Source organism: Camelus dromedarius, chromosome 19 (assembly GCF_036321535.1).
Source record: "Camelus dromedarius isolate mCamDro1 chromosome 19, mCamDro1.pat, whole genome shotgun sequence".
Classification (NCBI taxonomy): domain Eukaryota; kingdom Metazoa; phylum Chordata; class Mammalia; order Artiodactyla; family Camelidae; genus Camelus; species Camelus dromedarius.
Window position 1 is genome coordinate 3,474,236 of NC_087454.1, and position 26,623 is coordinate 3,500,858.

The following is a 26,623-nucleotide window of genomic DNA, read 5'->3' on the forward strand; positions in this document are numbered from 1 at the left end:
CCCAAGATTCAACTTAAATCTTTTCTCCATTATTCTTGGCAATATTAGGGGGAGCTTTTTTTTGGCATCTTTTTCTCTTTATTCCTGTGGCCTCTGCATACCTGTCCCCATCAATTATAGATTTACAGATACATGCTCTCTGTATACTTTATCTATTTAAGTATCTGGCTCCCCATCTGGCTTGTGAACGCTCTCTGGGTAGGGACCATGGACTGTTCATCTTTGAATCCCCAGGCTCTAGAATGGTGCTTAATGTTCAATAAATACTTGCTGAATTCATGCTTGCATACAATAATTAACGACTGGTGGAACAGGGGACAGGTAGGCGGCTGGAAGGCTGGCTGGCTAGCGGGCTGGTGGGAAGATGGCCATTGGCTGGGAGAAAAGATGAATGAATAGATGATTGGGTTGACTATTAATTTTATAATAACGTTGGAATGATGTTCACACGGGATGACCTTACACCTGGAATTTTATGACTTTTGAGTCCCGGTGAGACTGGCACCACCTCCGTTTCCTCCACATTCCTATTAGAAACTTGCACATGGATTCATTTGTTATTCCACTACAGCTCTAACAAAAAAGAGTCTTGAGTTAATTTTAATTCAGCATTCTTAAAACTCTGGGAGACAAAATGAGATTTACAGAATGTACAGTAAATAAGAGGTTAATTTCCCTGCTGAGGCTTGCTTGATATGCCCCTAGAAGAACCTCGTGGAGTGTTACTTCTCTTAAGTCATCGAGGCCATAAACACAAATAAAAGATTTGTTCAGAAGCAGAGAAGCACAGGTGAAAACTGGAAGTTAGAGTCTTGGCTGCTGTCTTAGGTGCACTGCTTGTCACCATCACTAAAATGTGATTTTTAGAGACACAGCATTAGGACACAGTGTAGGGTCCCAGCTGTCAAAGGGGAGGCTGGCTCTAAGGTAGGCATGGAGAATGGGTTTTATCTTGAATGCCAACTCCGTATCAGCTGGAAATAGCTGCCTGGAGCACAGTGTTGAGAAGGATTCTGAGGCCCTATATAGGATGCAGTTCTTCAGCGATATCTGCCGTGAGTAGGGAGTCACTTATACGTATCTGTCATATACTCGCCTTCTCTGTTCTAAGACCACAAAAGGTGTTCATTATGACAGGTGTTCACGCTGGCTTGTCCACTGATTCTCCCTAATGATTCATAAGATTGTTCATGAAAACGTATCTTCAGAGATTTTGCAGTTCCTGGAAGCAGACTTTTGGACCAAATTTGCTCCTTTGGTGAATGTGGTTAATAAAATGTAGAGGGAGTGATGAGGAAAGCTCGCCGTGACATCAGTACCCCTTAGAGTCATTTTCTCTGAAGCAGAAAAGCTTGTTTCACTGTCCAGGGCAGGTTATCTACTGCTGTAGATAGGGTGGTTTCTTGAGCAGTTGTGGTCAGTAGCGTGTTGTGTTGAAAGTGAAAAGCATTCACTTCTGCACAGATGCAAATACAATCAGATTAACTTTATTTTAAGCTTTGATTACATTCTAGTTAATAAGAATATACTATGTTAAGCCAGTCTAACAGTCTAGCAAAATGCATTTCCTTTTAAAATTGAGTACTGGAAGGCTTGGCAAATGTTGGGAGATTACTTAACAGAGTTAGGTGCGGTGAGCCTTTAGAGGGGACCCATTAACTCTCATGGATTCCGGATGCCGAAGGATCAGAAACAGTCTCAAAGGCTTAGAATCACAATCTACTGACCTGAATCACACTCTAGGCATATCAGTAGGTAATTTTGACAATAAATCAGCCCTGCAGATAACTACCAGATAGCCTTGTGTGTCGGAACCTCGGCGCCTGACACAGATGGTGCCGGCGTCCTCAGCCATCGGGTGTGCAGTGGTGCTAGCTGTTTGCAAGCTGGAGGCCATACTACCTTTTAGCGCCTGCGTGCTGAGCTGAGGTCTCAAGGTGGATGAGGCCAAGGACAGGAGAATTAGTGGCTGCCCATCCTTCCATGTGTCTGGTCACTACATCTGCCAGCTTCTCCAACTTGTTGGGTTTATTCTGTCTCTAAAACTGGTCCCAGACCTGTGTCATTGGGCCAAAGAGATGAGCCCAGAGAGACAGGTGAAGCATAATCGTTAATTAAAAACTAATTCCTCATCCTTTCTGTCCCAAGTCAGCCTCATTACATCTTAACACTGCAGTCCCCAAAGGGTTAAAGTAAGGGCCATTCGCTCTTGCTGATCAGGCCACAGTGTGACACCGCCTATAAAATGCACCATAAAACCATATAATTTAATAGATCTGAGTATTGCACCTGCTTCCTTATCTCCTCTTAGGTGATTAAGTTTCCCGCAAATGCAATTTGTTAATATGGGGCCACATCTCCCAAGGTAAATCTGTGAAATTTGGCAGGCAGGCGCTTTGCCGCAGGTGCAAGATGAAAGACCTTTCCCGGCTTTGCCGAGAAGAAAAATGATGTTGCACTCAATTCCTGGGAAAAATATTCTGACAGAGGGGTAGAACCTGGTTTCAAGGAGAGGGAATAGAATCGCAGGGCCCACATCAGGTGCTTCCCTTCCTTGTGGGTAGTATGTTGCCCCAAACAGGCCGACGGGGGGGATGAGAAGTCCCGTTTTACGTGAGGCCAGCTAGTGACCAAATCCCCTTGCGAGGAGAAGTCCTCGGATACTCGGAGCTGCAGTCACTTGAGATGATAAATGATAAATTTTACTCTCATGAGCTGTGAGTGCTTAATTAGAGCTTAATTAAAGCTAATGCTCGGACTCCTAGGGAAGGTGGTGGGATGAAAAACTAACTTCCACACTGAACAGCCGCACTGAAAAGCTGCACCGCTCTGGGGCCCCATCCAGTCCGGGCTGGGTCTTCACATCTAAGTAAAAGCAAGAGCTGACTACTTTTGCACTAGAACGCCCTTGGCCAGGACTACAAGAGGCCAAGGGCCTGGGTCCATCTCAGCCCCCGTGTGTCTACACAGAAGATCGTCTCTGGATCTGCAAGTCCAACTCGCCGTACACGTGTCTCAGGGAGTCGCTGCTCATACTGGCTATCAGCTTCCGGGGCCCGGAGACCCAAGGCCGAAGCATCTCTTCCCACTGCACGGTGGCGTTGGGCCGGACTTCCCTGAGAGGATGGGAAAGACAGGGAAGGTTTTACTCTCCAGAGAGGCAGGTCCCGTTTCCCACCTTGATCAGGAAGCAGTGAGAACCCTGCCAGAGTCACACGCTCCCTTCCCCTCAGTTGACTGTGGGTGGAAGACTGAAGGGTCTGGCTGGCTGATTTCCCCAGTTACCACCCGAAAGAGGCCCCTAGGTGAGACTCAGCCAGCGACAGTCCCGTGAGTCATGGTTCCTTCCACCTGGGTGCATCAGCTGGCCTCCCAGTAGACGTGGCCCATCCAGCATGTGGTGGAGCTGGGCTGAGCCCCGACACCGGCCATGAGTCAACACCAGCTTGTACCCCCATTCCCACGGCAGCCTCGTGGACATGACTTATCCAAGTCAGCTCATTTTGGGAACGCTCTAGGACCCTCCTGGGATTATCCAAGATTTCTTCAAAGATCACCAAAGCAACATGGATTTTAGCTGGATGTGGGTGCACCCCCTCTGGGGTGAAATGGGGAAAAGCCCCAAGTCTTAGAAACCTAGACAGATTAATTACATAAGAACTCCCTTTCTCTCTTCTGTCTGTGGCCAGTGAATTGGGAAGTGCGCCTAAGGCTTGGGGACCCCTCTCGGGGGCTGCTCTGGGCATTGGTTTTTGATAGTCGCAGTGTCTCAGTTAATTTGGTATTTGTCAATTCTTACTTTCTGTTCTTCAGAAGTGTGGCTACATAAATTATCTAAATGGTTATGTAAAAGCCAAGTTATGCAGGGGCACCCACACAGCCTTAACAGGGGAGTAGTTTTCAAACTCTGCAAGTAGATTTTGTGATTCAAGTTTTGAAAAACTCTGAGCTCACCAGGGGTTTCCTCCCCTATGAAGGGTGGACATTATGAAACACTGACGAGGGTGTGGAGAGGGTGGGGCGAGTTACATTCGTGCTGCACTTAGAGCCACGGCAGGTCATGGTCAGTGCCGAGGGTTGGCTGTGTGTTGCTGGTGATGTTAACCTCACCCTCATCCTCGCCGTTATCCCCATCACCTTTGTGGTCATTGTTTGCGCTGCCTGAACTCTCTGCAAAAAATTCTAGGAAAGTTCTTTCTACCTGCATGCGAGAAACAGTTCTCTAGCCTTCATTTAAATGATCCTTTCAATACAAATAGAGATTTTTTAGAGATTTATTTCTCAATAGCCATGCTGTTTCGACCCTGATCCATTCATTCTCTCTTCCCTGGGTTTCCCCAAGTGATCAGTCAGGAACACGCTGCAAAACGGTTGTCCTGCTTAAGGATCTGGCCTGGGGCCACGCTGTGCAGGTGACTCCCTCACACAGAGACTCTGACCCCTGGGCTTTGCTTCATTAATTGCTCTAAGTCCTAAACTTGTCCCCATGATATTCGTACATGTATCCACGCTTACTCAAGAGTGTCGTCAGAGACACTCATACATGAAGAAACACATGCATGTCTAAGGCTGCATTTGCCTTGAGATAAATGCATACACACAGAACGGAGAAAACCATTCGCCCATCTCGGTAAGTGAAGTAATACTGGAATAATCCTATTTTCCTGGGGATAGGCGTTGTGATAAATGATCTCAGTGATGTGCTGAGCTATCAGGATGCGCCGGCCATTTATCATCCTGAGCGCACGCAGGCGCAGGGGATCAGGATTGCCGTAAACTGCAGCGATGTATGGTTTGCCCTCCCTGCGTCCAGCCCTTAGCTTCTGTCCTACTCGAGAGACGCAAAATTTAAAACAAAATTACAAAGTCGGGGAACTTTTAGAATAACTTACTGAACCTGCTCTTTTTTTTCTTTTTTTTAAAGAGAAAAATGAATCTGGAAGATGAATTATTTGATGGTCTGGAAGGATCAAGTGCAGAAAGCTGAAAACGGAGGGTCTGCGGGAGCAGCACCTCTGAGCATCCGGAGGAGATGGGGGGAGAGCAGGAAGGTGAACCGTCTCAGAGTGGAGTCGGCTGAGCCCCGAGGGCAGAACGGACATGACACCACCTCACCCCTGGTTCAGTTCCCTGATCTCCAGCTCCCATCTCTGCAGACCCTCTCCTTTGAGCCCCAGACCCCTGCCGCCTAGGGCCCTGGCAGGGGTATGAGTGGGCAGGTGGGATGGAGACTCCCTTGACTGTCCAAGATGTACGTCCGAGAAAGGAATACAGTCTCGTGAAGGACTCTGGTTCTACAGAATTGCACTTTTTAAGGGTCCAAGTTGTTACCCTGAACCTGCCACTCCTGGATCAGGTCTTGGCAGCATCGGGTACCCTGCAGTGTTTCAATTATCGAACAAGATGAGCACGGGCGCTGGCTGGCTCAGGTCTTGGCTGTGAAGGTGCGAGGTGGGATCAGGGGAAACACACAGCAGTGCTTTCTCCAGACTCCCGAGCCCACCCTAGTTCACCAGTATTTTCCACATCAAGCTATTTCCAATTTTTGACAGTCTCTGAGAAATGAAGCTTCCCTTGCTTTGGAGAGACCCGCCCTCTGGATCTGGACCACCTAAGGGACTGAGGACCTGGCTGTCTGCCTGTTACTCATCTGCATAGACCTATGATTCACCCCCTTTACTCCCGTGTCAGACATTAACAAGAGCAATGTATCTGGACGCTCAACCGCCGTCGAGCCCTCTGCCCCCAGACGGTGGGTCGTCGCTGTGCGAGGGTTCACCTAGTTCGTCTCTCTCTTAATACACAGCTTGCCTCTTTCCACGCATTGGCCTGAGATCAAGGTGGGAGTTTTGCACAGCCCAGGTGTAAAGGTAGCAGGAGTTTCTGGTACCCTCAGATGAAGAGGGTTGTGGGGTTACTGCTGGAGAAGGAACAACTGGATACAGCAGGGTGTCTGATTTGAGGAAGAGACGTGTTTCACATTGCCTGACCGATTCTTGCATCTGATCCGCGTGGGAAGGTGTGAGGACGGCTGAGCGAGCCCGTCGCGTCTGACGACAGCAGGGCTATCCCTGCTGGCCTCTCCCTCCAGCTCGGGTGCGTTTCTAATTTAATTCTTTCTCTTTTTTTTCCTGCAACATTCCTATTAGCACAGGAAGGTTGTTATGCTTTGTGCTTGTATTTTTTTTTAAAGCACTCAAATTATTTTCTCTGTTGTTTATTACATCCACCATAATTAGAAAGAAACACAGAGAGCCCTTAGCGGGCAAATTTTCTTTAAAGGTGCCTCACAAGGGGTGAAGGAGGCTTTGCATGTGTCCCATAGACTTGGGGAGGGGGGTTGCCCACAAAGGGCACTGGGGAGACTCCCCACATATCTGGTCATAAGGCAGTTTCCAAATCCTTCCTCCTCCCTTTTTACACCTTAGAAGGTCATCCCACAGGAAACACGCTGGATTGATGGATGCTGACGGGGACTTATTTGTGGGAGAAATGAAAGTAACAAACCTCAAAGATTGGGATTCATTCTGGGTATCACACTTTAAGAAACTGGAGGGTGTGGGAGAGGGAAGGAGCTGAAACCACACTGGGAGAGAGGGGAATGAGGTCGGGCAGGAACGAGGAGGGCGCAGGAAGAGCGGGCGTCTGTCTGCAAGCACGCGCCAGCTGGTAGGTGGAAGTCCAATGCGCCTTGCTCTGCGCACAGGTCCGGGTGGCAGAATTAGGATCATCTTGGGGATCGAAAGGCAGACTTGTCTTCTCACAATTACGGGCTAACAGCCTGACCATAAGATGGGCTGTCTTGTTGGGTGACACTCTGTCAGTAGACGTCACGGAAGCTGAGAACCGTGAGGCACCATGTGATGGTGCTGGGCGTGGAAGGAGCAGGGTTTCCTTCATGTTACCACAGAGCTTGGGGCGGTCGTTGGTCCCCTGGATGGGGACCCAAGTCTAGAACTCTTTAGTCTCACCTTTATTCTGCTGAAAGCTGCAGTTGTAGAGAGTGCTTGGGTTGGTAAAGTCTTGGAGGTGGGGTTGGAGAAAGGACCCAGGAAAATGGATGCGTGTCAGTGTAACACCTGGCAGGTGTTAGTCACCGGCAGGCACGCCATAGTTATCAGTAGAATTAATAAGGAGGAGGCAGGATGGCCAAATTCTTGACTCTTGGGATCTGGAACCAGCCATCCTATGTCTGAATCGTGGCTTCCTTCTATAAACGGCCCAACTTGGGACAAACCAGTCAACCTCTCAAAGCCTCAAATGCCTCCACCACCGAAGGAAGATGTGATAACAATACTCATCTCTTTAGGGTGCCCTTAAGGATTAAATGACGGAAGTACTGGTCAAGCCAATCCTTTTCTTTTTTTAACCCCAAGCCCCACAAAATTGCCAGTAAGGAGAGGGCAGCTTCTCAGACACATTCATTGGGGATTAGATGTGAGTTTGGAAAAGACGGAGAGAGAAAACTTCCCACAGCCACACATCACTTCCCCACTTCCCCTCCGTGCTTACCGGAACATCTTCCTCATTGGTTTTGTCACTCCAGGACCATCCAGGCGTATCCACACGTTTCGCAGAGTTTCATTTAAAGGATTGGTGAACTCAACAGTCACAACCATGTCCGAGCCAACCATCTGAGCACCACGGACCTAAGAATTGGGTTGGAAGAAAATGAAACTCGTTAGCAGCATGTAAAACCTCTTCCTGCCCCCCTGTGTCCTGAACCATCCTTACTTTTTCTTCTGTTTCACAGAATGGCTATTTTTTTTTTTTTTTTTTTTTTGGCAATGGGACCAGTGTGATGAGGATAGCTTATTGCTTTGACTGGGGGATACCTAGTAAGAAAAAGATGGAAAATTACTAATTAGAATCATACTCCTTTCCTCATTATAGAAACCACCCTAATTAGAGCTCAGGTTAATAGCAGCGGCCACCAGCTGTTCCTGTCGGCAGGAAGTGGAAGGTGCACTTGGTTTAGCAACAGATTTCCATGGTGACGGCAGCCAGGCGATCTCTGCTTCTGGAAAGGGCTCGAGTTTCCTGCCAGGACAGGAGGAATTCCTGAGTTCAAGAGGAAGAAAACGCTCCAGGGGGCCTGTGCCTTCTTACTTTGAGACACTCTAGAAAGACGTCCCAGGAGGGAGTGCTCTCTGCTGAACTGGAAGGAGGGGAATCTGGACGCTAAAACAGACAAAAGGGATTTTTCCTCTGCAGCCACAGCATCAGAGTCCAGGAGAGCGTAAGGCTCTCCGTTGGTGGGTTTATCCATCACAACCATCGGGTATTTGACAGAGTCACCTGAGGTGCCCAGAATTCAAGTTCAATGTCAGCTTCAACACTTACCAGCAGTGGGGCCCCAGGTGACTTTCTCAACCTTTCTGAGACTCAGTTTTCCTGACTCTGAAACAGGATGGACGTCCCTACGGGGTAATCTGCGAAGAGCGCTGTTATTACGAGTTCCCAGGCTGTGTTCACAGCGTGTCACACGTAGAACCATGTGCTTCCCCAGCGCCAACGCAGTGTGCTGGGACACGGCCCAGGAGCTGGAGCGTTTGTATGTTTGTTTAGGGGATTTGTACGCCAAATGGATGGGTCTGCGTGAGCTCTGAGTAACTTGGGAACAAGATGATAATGATTGTTCTTCCCTCAAAGGAAAGGGGTAGGAATGGGTCAGAGACACAGCAGCTGACACAGCGCACAGCACATGACAAGGTCATAGCTCATGCTTTTCGGGATTAGTCATACTCAGGGTAGTTAGTTTTATTCACTTTATTTTAGCCCACTTTCAACTCCAGGATCTGGACAGTGTCCAGTAAATACTTGTTACATTAGGCTGACTGCTTAAAAATGCAGTTTATTGGTTGGTTGAGTTTCCGATATATCAGTCTAGCCATTAAAATACCTTATTTCTTTAAGTAGTGTATAACGTAGGAAAAATCGTGTGGAAATGAGCCTTTCTGATGAATTAGAGGGAAAGAGGAAAGACATTGCCTAGAGAAGCAGATTCTTGCTTATTGACTTTAAAGTTAAGACTAAAACCTTATGGCTTTACTCTTTAAGACATATTGATGACTAAATTTATGTCTATGGGATTTAAAAAATTCATAAGAAAAATGGAAATTGCAGCCAGTTCCCTATGTTTATTACTTTCAAGTCTCCATCTGCTAAGATGGGATGGGTGGAGAGCTGGGATCAGGGGTCAGGGGTGGAGGCAACATTGATCGTGATGATGACAACAGCAGGTGTCACCTACAAAGCACAGATTGTGTGCTAAGCAGCGTGTCCTCAGTGGTCCTCGACCTGGCATGCACAGCAGAACCTGTGGTTGGTTCATCTGTGGATGCTGGACACGTGGGTATGGATTTTGGTATCTGTGGGGGTCCTGGAACCAACCCCCAGTGGTTACCGAGGGCCGGCTGCGTGGAAGCGCATTATTAGAATACTTTACATGGAATCTTGGGTTTCATTCGCAAGCGCATCCAACATATTTTTCCTAAGCTGAAAAAAAAGAAATTTCAGAACACTTTTGGTTTCTAAAAATACAAGATCAAGATAACATTTACAAAAACTGTCTAAGTCGGAGAAAGTGGGGCTGCTTCAGAGACACTCCTGGTGAAAGTGTTTGCTATGATCACTTTGATTTTGGAAGAAAAATATTTTGGAGCCATCTGCCGTCCTCATGGCATGCTTTTGCAATTATGGGGGCAACCCCTTAAAAAATCTGATAATAGCTAGTGGCCCTTCCTCCCGCAGACACACACGGTGGCAAACACAGGATACATATGCTCCTTGAATGGAGTTTTGGGGGGATCATCACAGACCCGTGATGTCTGCCCATGGCCCTCGAGGGGCTCGGGGGCTCCACGTTAGGGACCCTTTATGTACGAGCAGGCTGGCCCTCCAGGAAGTTACCTGTGCTGTGGGAAGCAAAGTGGGCCCTTTCTGGTCACTGATGCCAGAGACGGGGGAAGCCTAGTTTTTGAAAAGCTGGTCCAGGGTCTGGGACATAGGCCTTCCTATACAGGCCTTAGACCTGAATATGGTCAAGCCTCCTCGGGTAATTTCGTGTGCCATGCCTCACCAGTCTGCTTCCGGATACCAGCCGTGTAATTAGCCGTCGGCATGGGTACATAAACACCGCCCAGCCTGCCCCGATGCTGGAGCAGGGAGACGGCGAGAGGAAAGGAGGGCCCTCCTCAGGTCGTGGAGTGTTTCTTCCACAGCTGACAAAGACTCAGTGTCCTCGTTTTGATATCTGCCTCCTGCACCCAGAATTTAAATGCTGCTCACCTGACTGCCGGGATGACCATGAACCTCGGAACTCAGACCAAACCACATACAAAAGCCTGCCCAACACTCAACACTGTGTTTCCTGCTCAGGGAATTTAAGCGGAGCTGTTTCCTCCCCCTTTTGAGGAAAATGGGGCCTACACAGAGGATTTGCACGCTGTGCGTTGATTTGCGTGCTGTGCCGGGCTGGGGAGCCTCTGACCACTCGTCCTGTGTGCTGACCTTAGGGACGAGGGGTCATTACTGGTGACATCAAACGCTTTTGTGACCTGATTTTTCCCCCCATATTCCACTTAAAATATTTGTTTTTAAAAAAATTAACATAAAATATGCCGTTTCCTCAAGCTTAACACCATTCACCAATACTGACATCCTGAGTTCTTGGTTTTCATACTATTTCATGATAATGAGCAACCGTTCTGAGTCTCTGGTAAACAAGAAAGTTAGTACCACACACGAGCTCTGGGGAAGAAATTCCTTCCTAGGGCATCGCAAGGTCTCTGCCATGGAGTACGTGCTTTACAATGTGCATAAGTGTGTTCAAAACCAAAACTGAAATGAAGGAGAAAGTCAGGAAAGAATGAACCTAGTTGGCAGTTCAGTTCACATGACTTACTAGCTCACCTCCCAGCTCTTACTTCAAATACTGTCAATCACATATTACGTGTGTTACTGGAAGATGACTTTTTCCCGCGTCCCCAGCCTACGGTCGCCGCTGGTGAGCAGCAGTGGCTTGTTTGTAACCCGTGCTCACCAGCACTGTTGTGGCCCCCACCAGCCCACCAGGGTTAGCATTCTACTAAATAATGCAAGTGGCTTTACGATCGTCAGGTCGTGTTCTAAGCCTGCACTGCCCAATGTGGTAGCCTCCAGCCACATGTGGCTGTTTAAATTCAAATAAATTACATTTAAATTAAATAAAAATTCAGTTCCTTGGTCGTACTGGCCACATTCCAAGGACTCAACGTCCACATGTGTCTAGCAGTCATCATACTGGGCAGTGGGGGCTGAGACTTTCCCGGAGGTGTAGGAAGTCCTATCTGACAGGGCCGCTGGGCAGTTTGCTAACACTAGCTCACTGAGGCCTCACAGCCCGGTGAGGCAGATGCGAGGAGGGAAGGGGGGCACAGAGGAGTAAAGTGACTTGTTCAGGTTCACACAGATAGCAAGCTGGGGAAGTGAGATGTGAGGGCTTAACCACGCGTCTACACTGCGTCTGACCGGTGGCAGCGGTGACAGCGACTCACGTGGCTTTTGGTGATTGCTGAGACACGCGGCACTCTGCTCACCATTCTCCTGGCACTATCTGGCTGGGTCCTCTCTGGACTTGGGGGCGGGCAGCAACGTTATCCTCATTGCATTGACGTGAAACTCAAACTTAGACGATAAACAGAGCCCCCGAGTTACAGGGCCTGTAAGTTGGCAGAACCCACACATGAATCTAGGGCTTTCTGACTCCAGAACATTCGTCTTTAAACACTACATACCCTGTCATCTCTGACAGCAGAGAGGCAAAAATAGTAACTTTTTTTTTTTGTGCTGAAAATAGCTTCTTTATTTCCTGAAATGCACTGAAGAATCATTTGCTGTATCACCTTCTGCTCTCACTAAACCACCGGTTGAGCACGATGATTATAACTTGACCCCGAACTGAGAAACAACCCAACTCTTTCTTTCTGACTTTATGGGGAAAGAATCGAATTTCTATGCAGAGCACAATGTGACAAGGCAGCCTTGGGGCCTTGCTACAGTGTGTTACACAGTCACGCTGAAGAGAGAGGCGGTGGGACCGGAGCTGTTTTAAATGGCACTTGGAGCGTTCCTTTTCCAGATACGGAGAGGAGTTTCCTCCAGGGACCACATGAGCCCCCTTCTGTCTCCCCTGAGTCTTACGCCAGGCTCTCCAGGCCCAGCCTCCCTCTCAGGAGGCTTCCACAGGGACCGGGGCCCGTGCTCAACACCCAGGAACCAGTGCCGCCAGGTGAGCGGTACCTTCACTTCGGGCCGGAGGGCCACTGCTGCCCTGCCCAGCTCTCAGGGATGTGACCGCAGGTCCCAGGCCTGGAGAGGACCAGGTGGGGAGGGAGGGAACATTTGGCAGCACGTACTAGGGCCTGGTGGGGGATAAGCATTCTCAAATGGGACTTATTTAACCCACAGCAACTTTGTGTTTTATGTATGAGTGTAACTGAAAATGGGAATAGTATTATAATGCTTTTGCAAAAGGGGACACTGAAGTTCAGAGAGAGAGGATGTGAGAGAGAGAGGTGTGGGGGCGAACTAGGTGGTGGCTTCACCTGACTGATGGATTCTGGTCTTCATCACATCCTGACTGTGGTCACTGTACCACGCTTAGCTGTTTATAAGAATTATTTCTATTATCCCTTCCAGCAGCCCAATGAAGTCAGTAATATTACTGGACCCGTTTTACATATGAGGTCATCGAGGAATTAGCCCAAAGCAACCCAGGTAGGATTATGAACCAGGAGGTCCGAGTCCAGCCATCCGAGCCCCTGTGCTGTGAGGCCTCCCTACAAAAGGTGCCCCTCTGCCCTGCACCCTCTCGTTGACTTGGGCGAGACAGGAAACCACCCCCGGGAGTGGGAGATGCGCACCAGAACGCAGTCCTGATGCCACACACCGCGACGCCTGCAGACCAGTCCCAGCCTGCAGACCAGCCCAGCTCCCCCGCTCCTCCCGTCCTCTCCCCAAAATAGCCATTCGTCACAAATCAAAGTGCTGAAGAATCTTTTCCTGACTTAAAGCATCTTACAAAAATCAACACATGGGAAGGCAGAGAAAAATTCTAAGTCTGATCTTATTAAAATATATTTTTCTCATCAAAATATTTTGATAGCTTGGAAAAGAGATGTGAGCTCATTGAAGTTTAATGAATGTCTCTCCCTGCCATGCTCTGTACGAGGACTGCACGCTCTGACTCATGCATGGTGGGGGCCGGGACTAGGCAGTTCACTGGGAGCACAGTTTAACCCAGTTCTGATCTCTGTCGTCACAGGGACGCGGTGCAATCCAAGACGGGGTCGCTTAGGACGTAGGTACGCGCCCGCTGGCCTAGCTGCTTTGGCTGACAGCGATGTGGACTCAGACTGTGGGTCCCATACTGTCCCAGGTTGGTCTCCATTTGCTCTGGAGCCGGAACTGGGTGAGGACAGCTGTCAACTAGCCCGCTGGCAGCTCCAGTCCCAGGGCCGAGCTGGGACTCCCGGAGGACAGTGCCTGGGGCAAAGGCTTTGAAGGGAAAGGAGAAAAGAAAGAGGCTCTGACTTCTGGGAGGTCAGATGACACAATGTCACCTTCATGCTCTAGGATCTCCACAGAAGCCCCTTTGTTCACGGAATCAGGTGCGGAGCTGTCATGCAGAACTTGTAGCCTCCCTTCAAAGTGGCCCCCGGCTGCCTCGAGACGACTGTCTTCACTCGTGCCTGCTCCCAGACTGCACGCCGGCCAAGGCGGGCCTCTGCCTGCTCCCACACCTGCCGTCTCCCTCCCTCCTTGCCTTTGCCTGTCTGCGTTTTTTCTAGAATCTGGAGTGTTCTCTCCGCCCACCTCTACCGGCTGAATGTCATCTCTTCCGAGTCCGAAAGCCCTGGGTTAGAAGACTCACTTCTCCCCGCGTCAGGCAGGCGATAGCAGGCAGCACCAACAGTGACAACAAACCCCGAGCAGCGCAGACGCGGGGTCTGCCGTGAGCTGCGCGCTGGGTGTGCGTTAGCTCGTCGGATGCTCAGGGCAGCTCTGTAGAGTAAGACCTACCACTGCCCCTCCGACAGCTGGGGACAGACGCCGAGAGGCAGGAAGTGAGGGGCCCAGCGTCACCCAGCTCGGACGCTGAGGAAACAGGCTTTGAGCTCAGCTGCTTTGGTCTCAGAGCCCGTGTCGGGACCGCTGTGCGGCAGGGCACTGCCCTCCCTGGGCCTCTCAGATGTCTCACCCGTGAAGGGGGCACAGTGACCCCCGCCCTGCAGGGTGGAAACGAGGATTGAACAAGGGCGGGCAGGAGGCACGTAATAACCTAGAGCTCATCCCTCACGGCTCCGCGTGCCCGTCTCATCACCCCTGCCGGCAGCGTGGGTCCTGTCTCTCACACCCTCTCTCCCTGCGCCTGGCCCCTTCCTTACCGTGACCTTGGGAGGGTCTGTAAGCTGTGGGCCCCTCCCAGGCACAGAGATGGACCAAGGGTTCTAGCATTTTCCTAGAACTTGAGGCTATGTGTCCAGGGGACCTGGACCCCTGCGCCATGGTCCTTTTGTGCTTTCACTGCATTTAGCTCCCTCTCCAGCTCCTGGTTTATGCAGTTTATGTGACTCCCCTCCTTGAGGACTGCTGGGTAATATTTCAATGTAGACTTTCTATCTCCTCTCCCCCCTCCCCTCCCTCTTCCCCTCCCCCTCCCCCTTCCCTTTCTCTGGGTCCTCTCTAACTCCCACAGTCGCTCTCAGGATGACTGCCACCTGGACACTGTGGTTCTGCATCCCACGACTCCAGCAGGCTAAGCAGAGCCCCAGCCGTCCCCCAGCCCATGAGCCAGTTTCTGGGACCAGGGTTTCTCACAGCTCAGGGACAGCTGGCTGGCTTCCGGTGTGTGAGGGGACTTACCAGGGACACCTCTTCCCCTGCCTGGATTCAGTTTGTCCTTGGGGTTAATACGGCCAGTGGGGTCAGTGGTTAAGGGACCCTTGCGTGAGAATGCTTCCTGCCTCCTTTGCTGAACATGCTTGGGACCGGCTGGAGGCCAGAATTTCCATCTCTCTCTCTTCCTGGAGTCCCAGTCCAATGCCCTTCCTCGAAATCAATTTCCTCTAAGAACAGCGTCCCTAACATCTTTATGGAAATCAAAATTATAACAAAAACAAAAAACCTGCAGGTGTTTTTTTTGGAAGTACACGCCCCGGCTCGTGTCACCTGAGCTGTGAGAGGAGCTGATTTGGGTTCTGCCCCTGGGGAATGAAACTGCTCTTTAAGTAAACTTGGGAGGTAACTCACAAACACTCCTTCAATGAGTAACGTCCAAAAGCTGCAAGGTCCCGGCCTCCTTTATAGATCGCACTGACCACCCACAGCTCTGCTCTGCCTTACACTGTGGCCTGAGCACTCGGCAGCCTGGAGGGGCTCTCTCCCCCGAGCCCTTCACAGGGACAAGCTGGCGGTTCAGAGCTAGGTGAGCGTGCGGGTCTTGCCTCTGGTGGGAAAGGCCCTGAGGTTGAGTTCCTGAGCCAGAGCGGGGAAGGAGGCCTCCCTGGGCTGCTGGGAGAGGCCGGTGGGGCCCCCGTGTCCCCAGGAGAGCCCACCACGGGGGCAGCGCCCTGGTCCCCGCACCAGCGCTTTGTGCTCCTGAGTTCACGTTCTCAGGGGACTGACGGCGGCTTGGGGGGAACCCCTGTACCACTTCTCTGTCTTGCCTGTGTCGTACTCCGCCTGCAGACCCTGCACCCCTCATTTTGTTGTCTCTGAAGGCCTCTGGTATAGATGGCGCTGTGATGGGCCCGTGGGAGGTCACTGGGGTGAAAGAACCAAGGACATGCGGTGATTCAAGACCTTCTAGAAATGGAGGGCCTGGGGTTCTCTTCCTCGAGGGTGCACACTTCCTACGTGTCATCCTAATGTGACTCCCTCAAGTGCCACCCCCACGGCACTGCACCCAAGGAAAGCCGCCATTTTGAATGCCACACATTAGCTATTAGCTTTACAGATCATTCACAGCAAATGATTCATAAGACACAAGGCAGACCTCCCCTCCCCGCCCACTGCCCCTCCCCTACCCCCCACTAAAACTCTGATTAATCCATCACTTTAGAGGAATGCAGCTTAGGATCTGTGCCAAGCACTTTTAATCATGTGGGAGGGGCTTTGAGCCCCAGGTAAGGCTGACAGAAGGGGTCACACCCCAAGGACCCTGCTGGGGGCCTGGGCTTCTGCTTCTAGGGCAGGAGGTGTCTCAGGGATGTGACTACGGGTGCGGCCAGTGTCCCGAGAAGTGGGTGCAAACGGGCTGCCATCTCTGTCTTCCCTTCCCACCCATCCTCAGCCTCCTCTGCCAAGCTCCTTTGAGCTGTGTGGGCAAAGATTTCCGGTGGTAAATGGAGAGAAGACATTAAAACTACTAGCCAATCAGGCAAAAAAGACCCTATGGTCATAGGAGTCAGGAAAGTGGTCACCCCGGGGACGGGGGCGGGGGTGCTTGGCTGGAAACGGTGTGCGGGAACTTTCTGGGCTGTTGGATGTAGGAAATCCTCTGCGCCGGCATCTGGCTGGTGGTTGCCAGGTGTGCCCATACAGGTCACCGTCATGAGCTGACCTCGCACTTGGCGCAGTCTACTGCGTCCAGCTCCGGGCTCTCTAGTACCGTCCAAAGAGCAGGCGGGAGGGGGTGCGGGTGGCTTCCGCTTGCTGCCACGCCTGGCCCACTTTGCACTGAGTTCTGAGCATCTGCGTCCTTACACACCTTTGTCCTCCTCCACAAGTGTGTTCACACCCACAGGTTGTGTTTGTGTCTGCAGCCACAGCTGCATATTTAAATCTGGAGAGGGGAGAAGAGTGCTCTCCGTGCAGGTCTATATATAGGGTGGTTTACTTCTTTCAGAAAAACAGGAGGAGCCTGGTTTCTTTTTTTTTTTTCCTTTGAGCAGGACCCACATTCACACACACACACACACACACACACACACACACACACACACACACACACTCACAAACAGTACACCTGGCTGTCCATCAACAACCCAGCCTTTGCCCTTCATCCGAGATGCTAAAACTGACCTTGATGATGACCTTGGGGATCGTCAGCACAATGGACTTCTGCTTGGCCAGAACGTCGTTGGTCTCGTTGACCCGAGCCGTGACAAAGAAGTGCAGGAACGCCTGCTCCAGCAGCTGGCCCATGTACTCGCCCGCTCTGATCCGCACCTCCTCCCTCGTGACTGGCAGGGGGAGAACAAACAGGCGGCATGAGGACCGGGGGTGGGACCTGCGTCCCTCTTCCCCGAGGGCCCCGGCTCTCCCGCCTGAGCACAGCCTCCACAGGGGACGCGCAGGTGAGGCGGACGGAGCGGGGTCAGTCAGGGACAGGACGCACTCCCGCTTCTTGGGTCAAGAGCGGATGTGCTGGAAACTGAACATTCAGGAAAGTCTTTCTAGAGGCAAACGTGTCAAATTTTCCAAACAGTGCTTTTGCTGCTGTAAAATGCAACCTGACGAAGAGGTTTAAAATCAAGGACCCAGGGCTTTTAGCTGCTCTTGGATTTGGGCAGAAACAGTCCCAAGACGGCAGCTGTGGGGCGGTGATGTCCTCGCCACCGTGCTGTGTCCCCTCCTGCGATGAGAAAACACGTCCTGCAGGCCACGGCCATGCTTGAGCAAAGCTATCGACCTCCTTAACCTTTGCCTTGTCTCCTTTGCTCCACACTTTCTTTCCAGCTCTTACTGTACCAATCTGACATGGCTGTTTCTATTTAAGAGAAAGAAGTGGCTGAAGCTGGTTTTCACCGTAGACATTCAGCTCTTCCGCACCCTCTATCCTGTTTGCTACTTAAAGAGCCTCTGTGCCAAACGCTTGTTTCCCCAGGTCACTGATGTTGGCTCGTAGGTGTTGGGGACAGGCCAGTGAGGATGACATTCGGAAGGAGGGGGTGGTCGTGGCTCCCCTCCATCCACCAGCGGGGCTGAGGACGGGGCCCCTGTCCTGTGGCTCTGACCGCAGCAGGGAGGGCTGCTTGCAGCGCCCGCTCTCTCGCTTTCGCCTCCCACAGCGCAGGAGCGCAGAGAGCAGAGGGCAGCTCTTCTGCAGACGGAGCCTGGGTCGCAGGGCAGCGCCTGGTGCTACCCGCTCAGAGCCACGTGCCAGCGGCAGGCTTGGCAGGGAGACTCACCCCTCCGCCCCCATCCACGGAACCGCACGTCTCCGCCACGGCTCTGCCCAGTGTCTGCCTTTGGCCAAAATTTCCTCCTCCTATGGAGGTTATTGGAGGAAATGATCCCCACGGGCGATAGCCTAAAGCACAGAGGGGAGTCCGTTTGAGCCCTCCGTCCCTGGCCGCCATCCTGTGCTGGGCACGGAAGGCCGTGTGGGGTGAGCACCAGGGCGCAGGGCGGCCCCCTGCCTTGGGGGCTCCCAGGCCACAGTGCGTCAGGTCGCCCTTACCTGCTTCAAGGTCTCTGTGCGGATGAGCCGGTGCTGTGACCGCCTCTGGTCCTCGGACTGAAGCTTTCTCCGTCTTGGCTCCACCTCACAATCACTTGAGGGCATTTAAGAACTTCCCCAGCTGGATCTCACCCCAGACCAATTAACTCAGAACCTTGGAGGTTAGGGCCCAGGCCTTGATTCAAAAATTCCACAGCTGACTCTTACGTGCAGCGGGGCTGAGAAGCACCGGTCAACAACCAGGGGGACCCCCTCCCCAGAATCAGCCCTGTGAGAGCCTTAGTCCAAGCAGAAGGCACGGCCTGGTGCTGCTCCAGGGTGGTCGGCAGCCCAGCACCACCACCACCCACGGGCTGGTTAGAGACGTGGCCTCTCAGCCCCCCAGCCCCGCCTAGGGAATCAGGACCTGCGTCGGGCTGGGATGCTCAGGTGATGCATATTCAAGCTTGAGCGGTCCTAGGGGGAGGTGGGGTGCGTTAGAGCAGAACTGGGTGGACTTAGGATGGTCTCAGGTTTGAAACGGAATGCACTCCATTCTGGCAAAATGGAAAGGGTGGTCACCCTAGATCAGTGGTTGCCAGCTGGGTGCAGTTTTGCCCTTCCATGCCACCGCCCCCACCCAGGGGTGCCTGGAGATGGTTTTGGCTGTCACAGCTGCAGGTGCTACTGGTGGCTAGTAGGTAGATGCCAGGGATGCTGTTAAACAGCGTACAACGCACAGGACGGGCCCCCACGACAATCATCCAGCCTGAAACGTCCGTGGTGCCGGGGCTGAGAGATGGCCGCTGGACACACAGAGTTATTAGAATGTCTCGGTCCACCCTGGACAAGCAGTAAACAACTCAGGGGGCTTCCTGGGGCAGCCCCATTCCACTGAGAGCCAGCCTTTTGAATCCATGACCTTGCCTTGACCTTGACTCTCGAATTCTGCCTTTTTGAATGACCCACTCATATCACCTTCTTTGGGTCTGAGCCTGGACCCGCTTCCCCCAAGGCCTCCCTAGCAGTGGCTTGTCTAGAAGAGCAAGACTCCATCCCTTGACTGGATGCAACGCCAGAGCAGCGCACGGGGCCTGGTTTTCACTTCACCAGAGGGGGCGGCAAAATGACAGGCCTGGAAGAACATGCCTTTGGCCTCTGGCTGCCGCCGGTAATGATGAAAAAATGGACACCCTCTGGCTATTTCTAGAGGACTGTGACCGCTGGGCTCTGCTCTGCAGGCTGGTGAGATGTGTGTGACGTCTTTCCACCGGCCTTTCCAGAGGCGTTCGCTACCTTGATCCTGTCGGCCTCAGGACTCTTTATTCTCTGAGGCGGAGCATCCTCTCAGTCTTGGCACTAAAGAAACTGGGCTGTGTTTCTGAGCCCAGGAGAACAGTGCTCCTGAAATAGTACATTATGTAAGTGCTGTGCTTTGCCGCTGCACAAGAAATTGTTCTAGATAAAGTTTATTAAATGTGGCAAGAGAAAGAAGAATGGATTTTCATTCTGTGAGTGGTGGGGCTGGGATCCTGCCAGTGCCATTTACGGCGTCTGGGGAAAGCCAGGGGAGACACAGACAGGAGCTGCCTCATCTCTTTCTCCAAATGCAAGGAGAACTAAACAGGGCCAAGTGGAAATGGTAGCACCTTTGAAGGTACTGGAAGGCTTAAGTTATTCAAATCCTCTGGGCTGATTCCAGCCCACACTCTCCCTTTAATCATCAGTCTGGAAAATACGCCTCTTGTTCTACTTGGAAAACCTTTGCAATAAACCCTCCCAGGGAGGTGCTCAGACCTACTGGGTCCAGGTCTAGAATCCTGTGGCTTTTTGCAATATATTGCAATTTATTTTAGGTTGTGATATGCAATTTATTGCACACAGTTAATGCCACCCACCTGCAGGTTAAAGCAAGAAACAGTCTTCAATCCCCTTCAAATTATTCAGGACAAGCGTTGGGGTGGGCTGAGCAGGTGGGCGCCGTGCTAATTCTGAGTCAGGCTTCGGTTTGGTCAGCTGTTCCTACATCGATGACTGCGTTGGCTAATATACCACGCCGCCCTAGCCTGCTAACTCATATAAGCTTATTTTCAAAATCAGATTAGAGACAGGAGGGGAAGGAGCGTGAGAGAAGGGGCTCTTGTCAGAAAAGGATGGTGTAGGGTTTCTCGTCCAGGGGAGTCAAGGGCAGCTGGACCCCCCGAGGAAGGGAACTGGCCCACTTAGGGCCCAAGGGGACAAGGCATTGGCCCACTGTCCCTGCCTGAATGGGGCCTGGCTTCTAGTACCTCCTGCTTTGCCTCTGATTGCTGTGTGTGGCCTTGAACACATCAACAGATTGCTAGTCTCAGTTTCCCAAAGCTCAAACATGTTGGGAGTTAACGTTTACTGAGAACTTACAGGTGGGAAGCCGCTCACGGGTATTACCTCCCTTAGTCTCCTCCCCGGCCTCCTCCCCTCCCACCACGCACCCCTCTGTCTGCCTGCGGCGGGCCCCGCCTTCAGGGCATACCAGGCCCGGCTGGCTCTCACCGGCTCCCCCACCGCCGCCGCCACCACCGCTGCCGCCACCGCCGTCCTAACTAGTCTCTGAGCTTCAGCTCCGCTCCCCCTGCGGTCTGGTCTGGGCACAGCAGCCAGAGCGATCTCTTGGAACCCAGGTTGGACTGTGGCGCACGTCTGCTCCGAGCCCTGATGGCGCCGCCGCGCACTCGGAGTCAAAGCCAAGTCCTTCCCAGGGCCCACGGGCCCTTCCCTGGTCTGCGCCCACCGCCTCCCCTTGGCGCCTTTGCTTCTGGCTCTGGCCGCCTTGTTGCCCCCTGAATGCGCCTTGAGCCCGCTGGCCTCAGGGCCTGTGCACTTGCAGGCATTGCCCCCTAGCAGGAGAGCTTCCGCCTTCCTTCCTGGCAGGTTTCTGTTTCAAAAAACAAAAAACACAAAAAACCCACAGTGATGTCTTAATTGTCGGCTCCACCGCTGGAGCCAGGGGATTTGCTTCCTTGAGTCTGAGTAAGTTTCTTGCAATTAGGAGTTTTAGGGATTGTTTCCCTTTTCTCTGCGAACATCTTTGCGAAGCGTCCCTGTGGTCTGGGACAGACACCGAATCCAGGAAGCCTGAAAGCGCCTGAGCTGTCTGGCCTGGTCACCCCAGGGGGCGCCACAGTCTTGCCGGCCTCTGCTTTAGGAAGATTATTATTCATATAAATTTTAAAATTTCTTTCCACAGGTCAGGTGGACGGATCCGGCGCCCTGAAGTGTTGGCTCTTTCCAACCTGCCCCATCTAACTCGCCGTGCTCGGCCTGGAGGTCAGGCTCTTCTGATGGGCTCATTTTGCTGGTTGAGTGACCAACTGTTGTGTGCACGAAAAACTAGTACCCCGGGAAATGCGACTGGCCGAAACTGCAATCCCCAGTGCACACTACAGCATCAACCCCAGTCCTGCTTGAAATACTCTGAATTTTTATAGTGAAGAAGATGCTTTGGGAGGGCAGGTAGGCAAGGGAGGCTGGAAGGGATCCTGGTGAGACAGAGCCCCCCCCCCAAGGAGACGGCTGCCCGGCAGAGCCCTTCCGAGTCCCCAGTCTCCTCTCTCAGGGGTTCCTCTTGACCCTGCACACCAGACAGGTCACCCTGCAGAGCTCAGACCTCCCTGCCCCCTAAATGGTACAGCAAAACACGCCATTCTTGCTGGGCAGCCCCCCAAAAGCCATTTCTAACTTGGGAGGCAGGCACCACCAGTGGACCTGCTTTCTGAGACATGAGCTTCACCAACTTTCCTGTGCACATGAGTCCCCTTGGAATCTTGTTAAAATGCAAACTCACGGACATAGAAAACAAACTCTGGCTACCAAAGGGGAAAGGAGGAGGGAGGGATAAATCTGGAATCTGGGATCAACACGTACACACTACTACTTATAAAATAGATAAACAACAAGGGCCTACTGTAGAGCCCAGGGAACTGTATTCAATACCTTGTAATAACCTATCGTGAAAAAGAATGGACACGCATGAAAGTAATGGAGTCACTTTGTTGTGCACCTGAAACTAACACAACATTGTAAATCAACTCCATGTCAACAAAATTTGAAAAAACGCAGATCCTGATTCCATGGGTCTGGGGTGGGTACCGAGAGCCTGCGTCTCCGACCCGCTCCCAGGGGGTACTGAGGCTTCAGGTCCCCGGCCCACCCTGTAAGTAGCAGGAGGTTAAGTGACATTTAATGTTCACAACTCCTGGGGCTCTAGGCTTTGAAAACCAGTGTTCACTTCTGTGCATGAACCATGAAGACACGGGTTGAGGCCTCCTGAGGAGTGGGTTCTCCTGAGCTCAGGGCCAGAACTCAAGCTTTGGCAGGAAGTTATTAGGGGGCGTCCACACCGAGCCAGACAGGGAAGCGGGTAACATGTCCTGGAGAGACTGGTCCCCCCCTCGGTAACTTACAAGATGAGGGCTCCACTGTCACGTTGAACGTCTCGTTCTTGAATTCCTCCTTGGCGACCCCGGTGTAGAAGGTGATGCTGCCGGAGAGGTAGGCTGTGATGGTGTAGCGGGCATGGCTGTTGTTCCGGAAGGTGACGATGACCTTGAAGTCTCTTCCCAGCACAGCATTCTCCACTTCAAAGTTCATGTGAACGTCAGACTTTGACTTGACGACGCCCTCTGTGCTGAGGGGCTTTTTTGCCCCATACATCAGGGCAGTTTCCAGGGCCAGCCTCTCTTCTTCTTGACCTAGGAAAGGTGCAGAGATAAGGACAAAGGAGTGCCATCCATGCGAGCGAAGGCTGTGAGCATCCAGGCGGCAGCAGCGGACCCAGGGCTCCCCACGGGAACTTGGCCTCAGAGCCTTGTGCGCGGAAGGCTTGCTAACAGTGTGCTAGATGTGAGTGTACGCAGAGGGGTGCTGCTTGGGAAAGGTGGTCTGTGCCCCCTGCTGGGGGTGAACGGCAGCAGAGGAAGGCGTGGGGGACAGGGCGGCAGCAAGTGGGACAGGCCCATGTGGAAAGAGACATGAGGAAGCAGGTAGCCCGACCGTGGGGAGGCTTGCTAACTTTAAAACCAGGTTTCCCAAACTCATCTGACACAGAACACATTTTTTTTTGAAGGACACCCTTTTGGCCTCTGATGATGTAGTTTGAGATACGTGTGCTATTTTTAGAAAAATGTCTTCTGTAGGGTTTCCCAAGGTGGTGGTGGTGGTGGTGGAGATGAGGAGAGGAAAGCGAGGTCTGGGAGAATCAGAAAGGAGCTCTGTGATACATGCACCCCAGTGTTCACAGCCATGCTGTTACAACAGCCAAGACATGGAAGCAACTAAATGTCCATTGACAGATGACTGGATAAAGAAGATGTGGTGAATATATGCAACGGAATACTACACAGTCATAAAAAAGAATAAAATAATCCCATTTGCACACCATGGATGGACCTGGAGATCATCATTCTAAGTGAAGTAAGCCAGAAAGAGAAAGAAAAATACCATATTATCATATGTGGAATCTAAAAAAAATAAATAAATAAAAGAGAAAACACAAATGAACTCATCTACAAAACAGAAAGAGACTCGCAGACATAGTAAACAATCTTATGGTAACTTGGGGGAAAGGGGGTGGGAAGGAATAAATTTGGGAGTTTGAGATTTGCAAATGTTAACTACTGTATATGTAAAAATACATAAAAAACAAATTTCTTCTGTATAGCACAGGGAACTATATTTAATATCTTGTAATAACCTTTAATGAAAATATGAAAATGAATATATGTATGAATATATTTATGTGTATGCATGACTGGGACATTGTGCTGTACACCAGAAATTGACACCTTGTAACAGACTGTATTTCAATTAAAAAAAAAGTAGCTTTGTGCAGGTGAGCAGTTGAGAAATACAGGTACAAGTCGGGGCTCAGAGCTTGCTGCTGGTGACTCCAGTTTGGATTCCTCAACAGTACCTACTACCCAGAATCCACCTGGTACATTTCTGTGCATTGTGGAAGACGGAGAGGTAAGTTCTTTGGCTTGTGAAAACTAGTCCCGTGAGTGGGTAGTGAAGACAGAATCACTGAGAAATAAACATGCTGGCTTTCGTAGTTACATGAATTTTTATCATGTTATCTTCCACTTTACTTAGTTAATAATAAAATGCAGTGAGACGAGGAGGTGAGTTAATAATGACGACAAGCCTCCCTGAGAGCTGACTCTGTGACAGGTGTCGTGGGAGGTGCGCACTGTGCACAGGCGCGTCGAGTCCTCGGGACGTCTCTCCAAGGCAGGCACTACGATTACCATCAGTTCCCTTGTTTGCAAAGTAAGGGCAACTACACAGGAGGGTTGGTAGGTGGTTTAGAGGGTGTACGTGCAGAAGAATTGGCAGCTACGGGGACTTTGCAGAGACAGAAAATGCCGACAGGTGTTGCAAGCAACGTGATTGTGTATTTCTGTGTGTGTGTATTAATAATTTCTGTCATTGTTAAGGCTGCAAGAATGTGCCAGAAACAAATGGTCCAGGACAAGCGTTGGCTGGAGCACGTGTTTACAATCGATAAGCAGGAGCTATTACTGAGGGGAGGGAGGGGCTGTGACGAGGAAAGGGCAGTGAGGTAGTTTAGCAGGAAGCATCTGGCAAATAGCTCGCCGAGAAAGCGAGCATTAATGGTTATCGCTCTGGATGCGCTTCAGAGATGCAATTAGGCGACATCTCAGGAGGTGAGCACCAGCAGTGGGACCGTGGTGGGAGAGCTGCGTCCCCGGGCAGGGGATGAGGGCTGAGCTGGTGGAGACGGCGGAGGGGCCGTGGGAGCTCCCGGCGCTGGAGCCACTTTGCTGCGTGTCGTAGGTGCGGGAACCTCCAGCTGCCCTCTGGGACCAGCCCGTCCCTGCGAGCGGGAACGGCAGGGCTTCCCGGGCCGGGCGGACTCCCCGCTCCCTGCGGTCTTGCCCGGTGCTCTGCTGTCTCACCCAATCCCGGGGCGTGAATTTAGCGCACAGAGGGAGTGCCCTAAAGCCAGGTCACATTTTCCGAGGCTCCTCTGGGGCCTCCAGGAGCAAGGTCAAAGCCCCCTCTCCAGTCACTGGGTGAAGTGAGGGTGATGCAGTTGCCTTTCAGGTCGGATGAAGCCTCTTCTCCTTGTTTGTGTCTTAGCTCAAGCGTCACCTTCTCAGTGCCCCACCCCCCTCCCATTGCCAGTGTAAGGTGTCCCCAGCCCCGGTCCCCTCGTCTCTCACTAACACGTTACCTGGTCTTCTTCCCTCTTCCCAGTACTTGTGGCTGTGGCATCACTTCCCCCATGAGAACATAAGCTCTGTATCCCCAGGACCGGGGGCCCAGCCGGGTGCAGAGGGGGCTCTGGAGGATGGAGGTCTGGGGAAGCACTTGGCTGTCACCCAGAGACGAAGCTTTCGTCTTTATAACAGACACTAAATAGTCCAGGTTGGGACAGACGACGCCCAGCGAAGCTCGCCTGTGGAAGTGCACCTGCACTTCTGTTCCTTTGATCGTCTCACGCCAGAGGAGCCCCTGTGCTGTCCAGGCACTGCGCCAGGCTCAGACGAAAGGCACAGCCCTCCTCGCACGGGTCTAAGGGGACAAGCGAAGAGGGACCACCACGCACGCGCCCATCACAGACGCTGGCTCAGCCCTTTGCGTGCGGAGCGAGGAACGCGGGGGAGAGCACCACCTGGGGGCAGGGGTGGGAACTACATTTCTGGAAAAGAGTTATAACAAAATTTTTTTTAACACAGGCGACGTGGGAAGGAGAGGTGAAACTACAAGCGACAGAGGGAATAACTGACGGAGCAGAGAGGGAACAGGACCCAGACGCCACCATAAAAGAAGCCCTGTTGTCGCAGGAGAAGTTTTAAGAACTCTGGTTTTCAAAATTTTATAGTTTTCATCATCTTATGTTTTAAAGCCAGGTATAAAATTCCCATTAAGCTTTAGTTCCTCATAGTGAAAAACGATCTTTCCACTGTCTCATTAATTAAAATAGTAAATTCCTAAATCTGGTCATAATTTTTTTCCTTATGTTTTCACTCCTCCTAACATGTTAGCGGCCACACTCAGCACATGTGGATGGAGAAATTATACACGGGATTCAGTAAGGAGAGTCAGGGTGGCAGAGGATGCTGGCAGACTTTCCTAGGTGCCCGTGGAGGGCATCAGTACCCATCCCCTCTTTCCCAGCATATTCAGAGGCAA

The 26,623-nt window shown here is 51.6% G+C and overlaps 1 protein-coding gene across 3 annotated transcripts in view; it reads right to left on the bottom strand.

The window, feature by feature from the left end:
• Positions 1 to 1,471: 1,471 nt before the first annotated feature.
• The window catches only part of F13A1 (coagulation factor XIII A chain), a 125,248-nt gene continuing 100,096 nt past the window's right edge, over positions 1,472 to 26,623 (bottom strand). For all 3 annotated transcript variants that reach the window (XM_064476161.1, XM_064476162.1, XM_064476163.1), the window contains exons 13-16: positions 22,870 to 23,157; positions 17,068 to 17,228; positions 7,513 to 7,649; positions 1,472 to 3,116 (exon numbers count right to left, since the gene is read on the bottom strand). In XM_064476161.1, the coding sequence (XP_064332231.1) occupies positions 2,963 to 3,116; positions 7,513 to 7,649; positions 17,068 to 17,228; positions 22,870 to 23,157 (740 nt within the window). In that variant the 3' untranslated portion in view covers positions 1,472 to 2,962. The remainder of the gene's footprint in view (positions 3,117 to 7,512; positions 7,650 to 17,067; positions 17,229 to 22,869; positions 23,158 to 26,623) is intronic.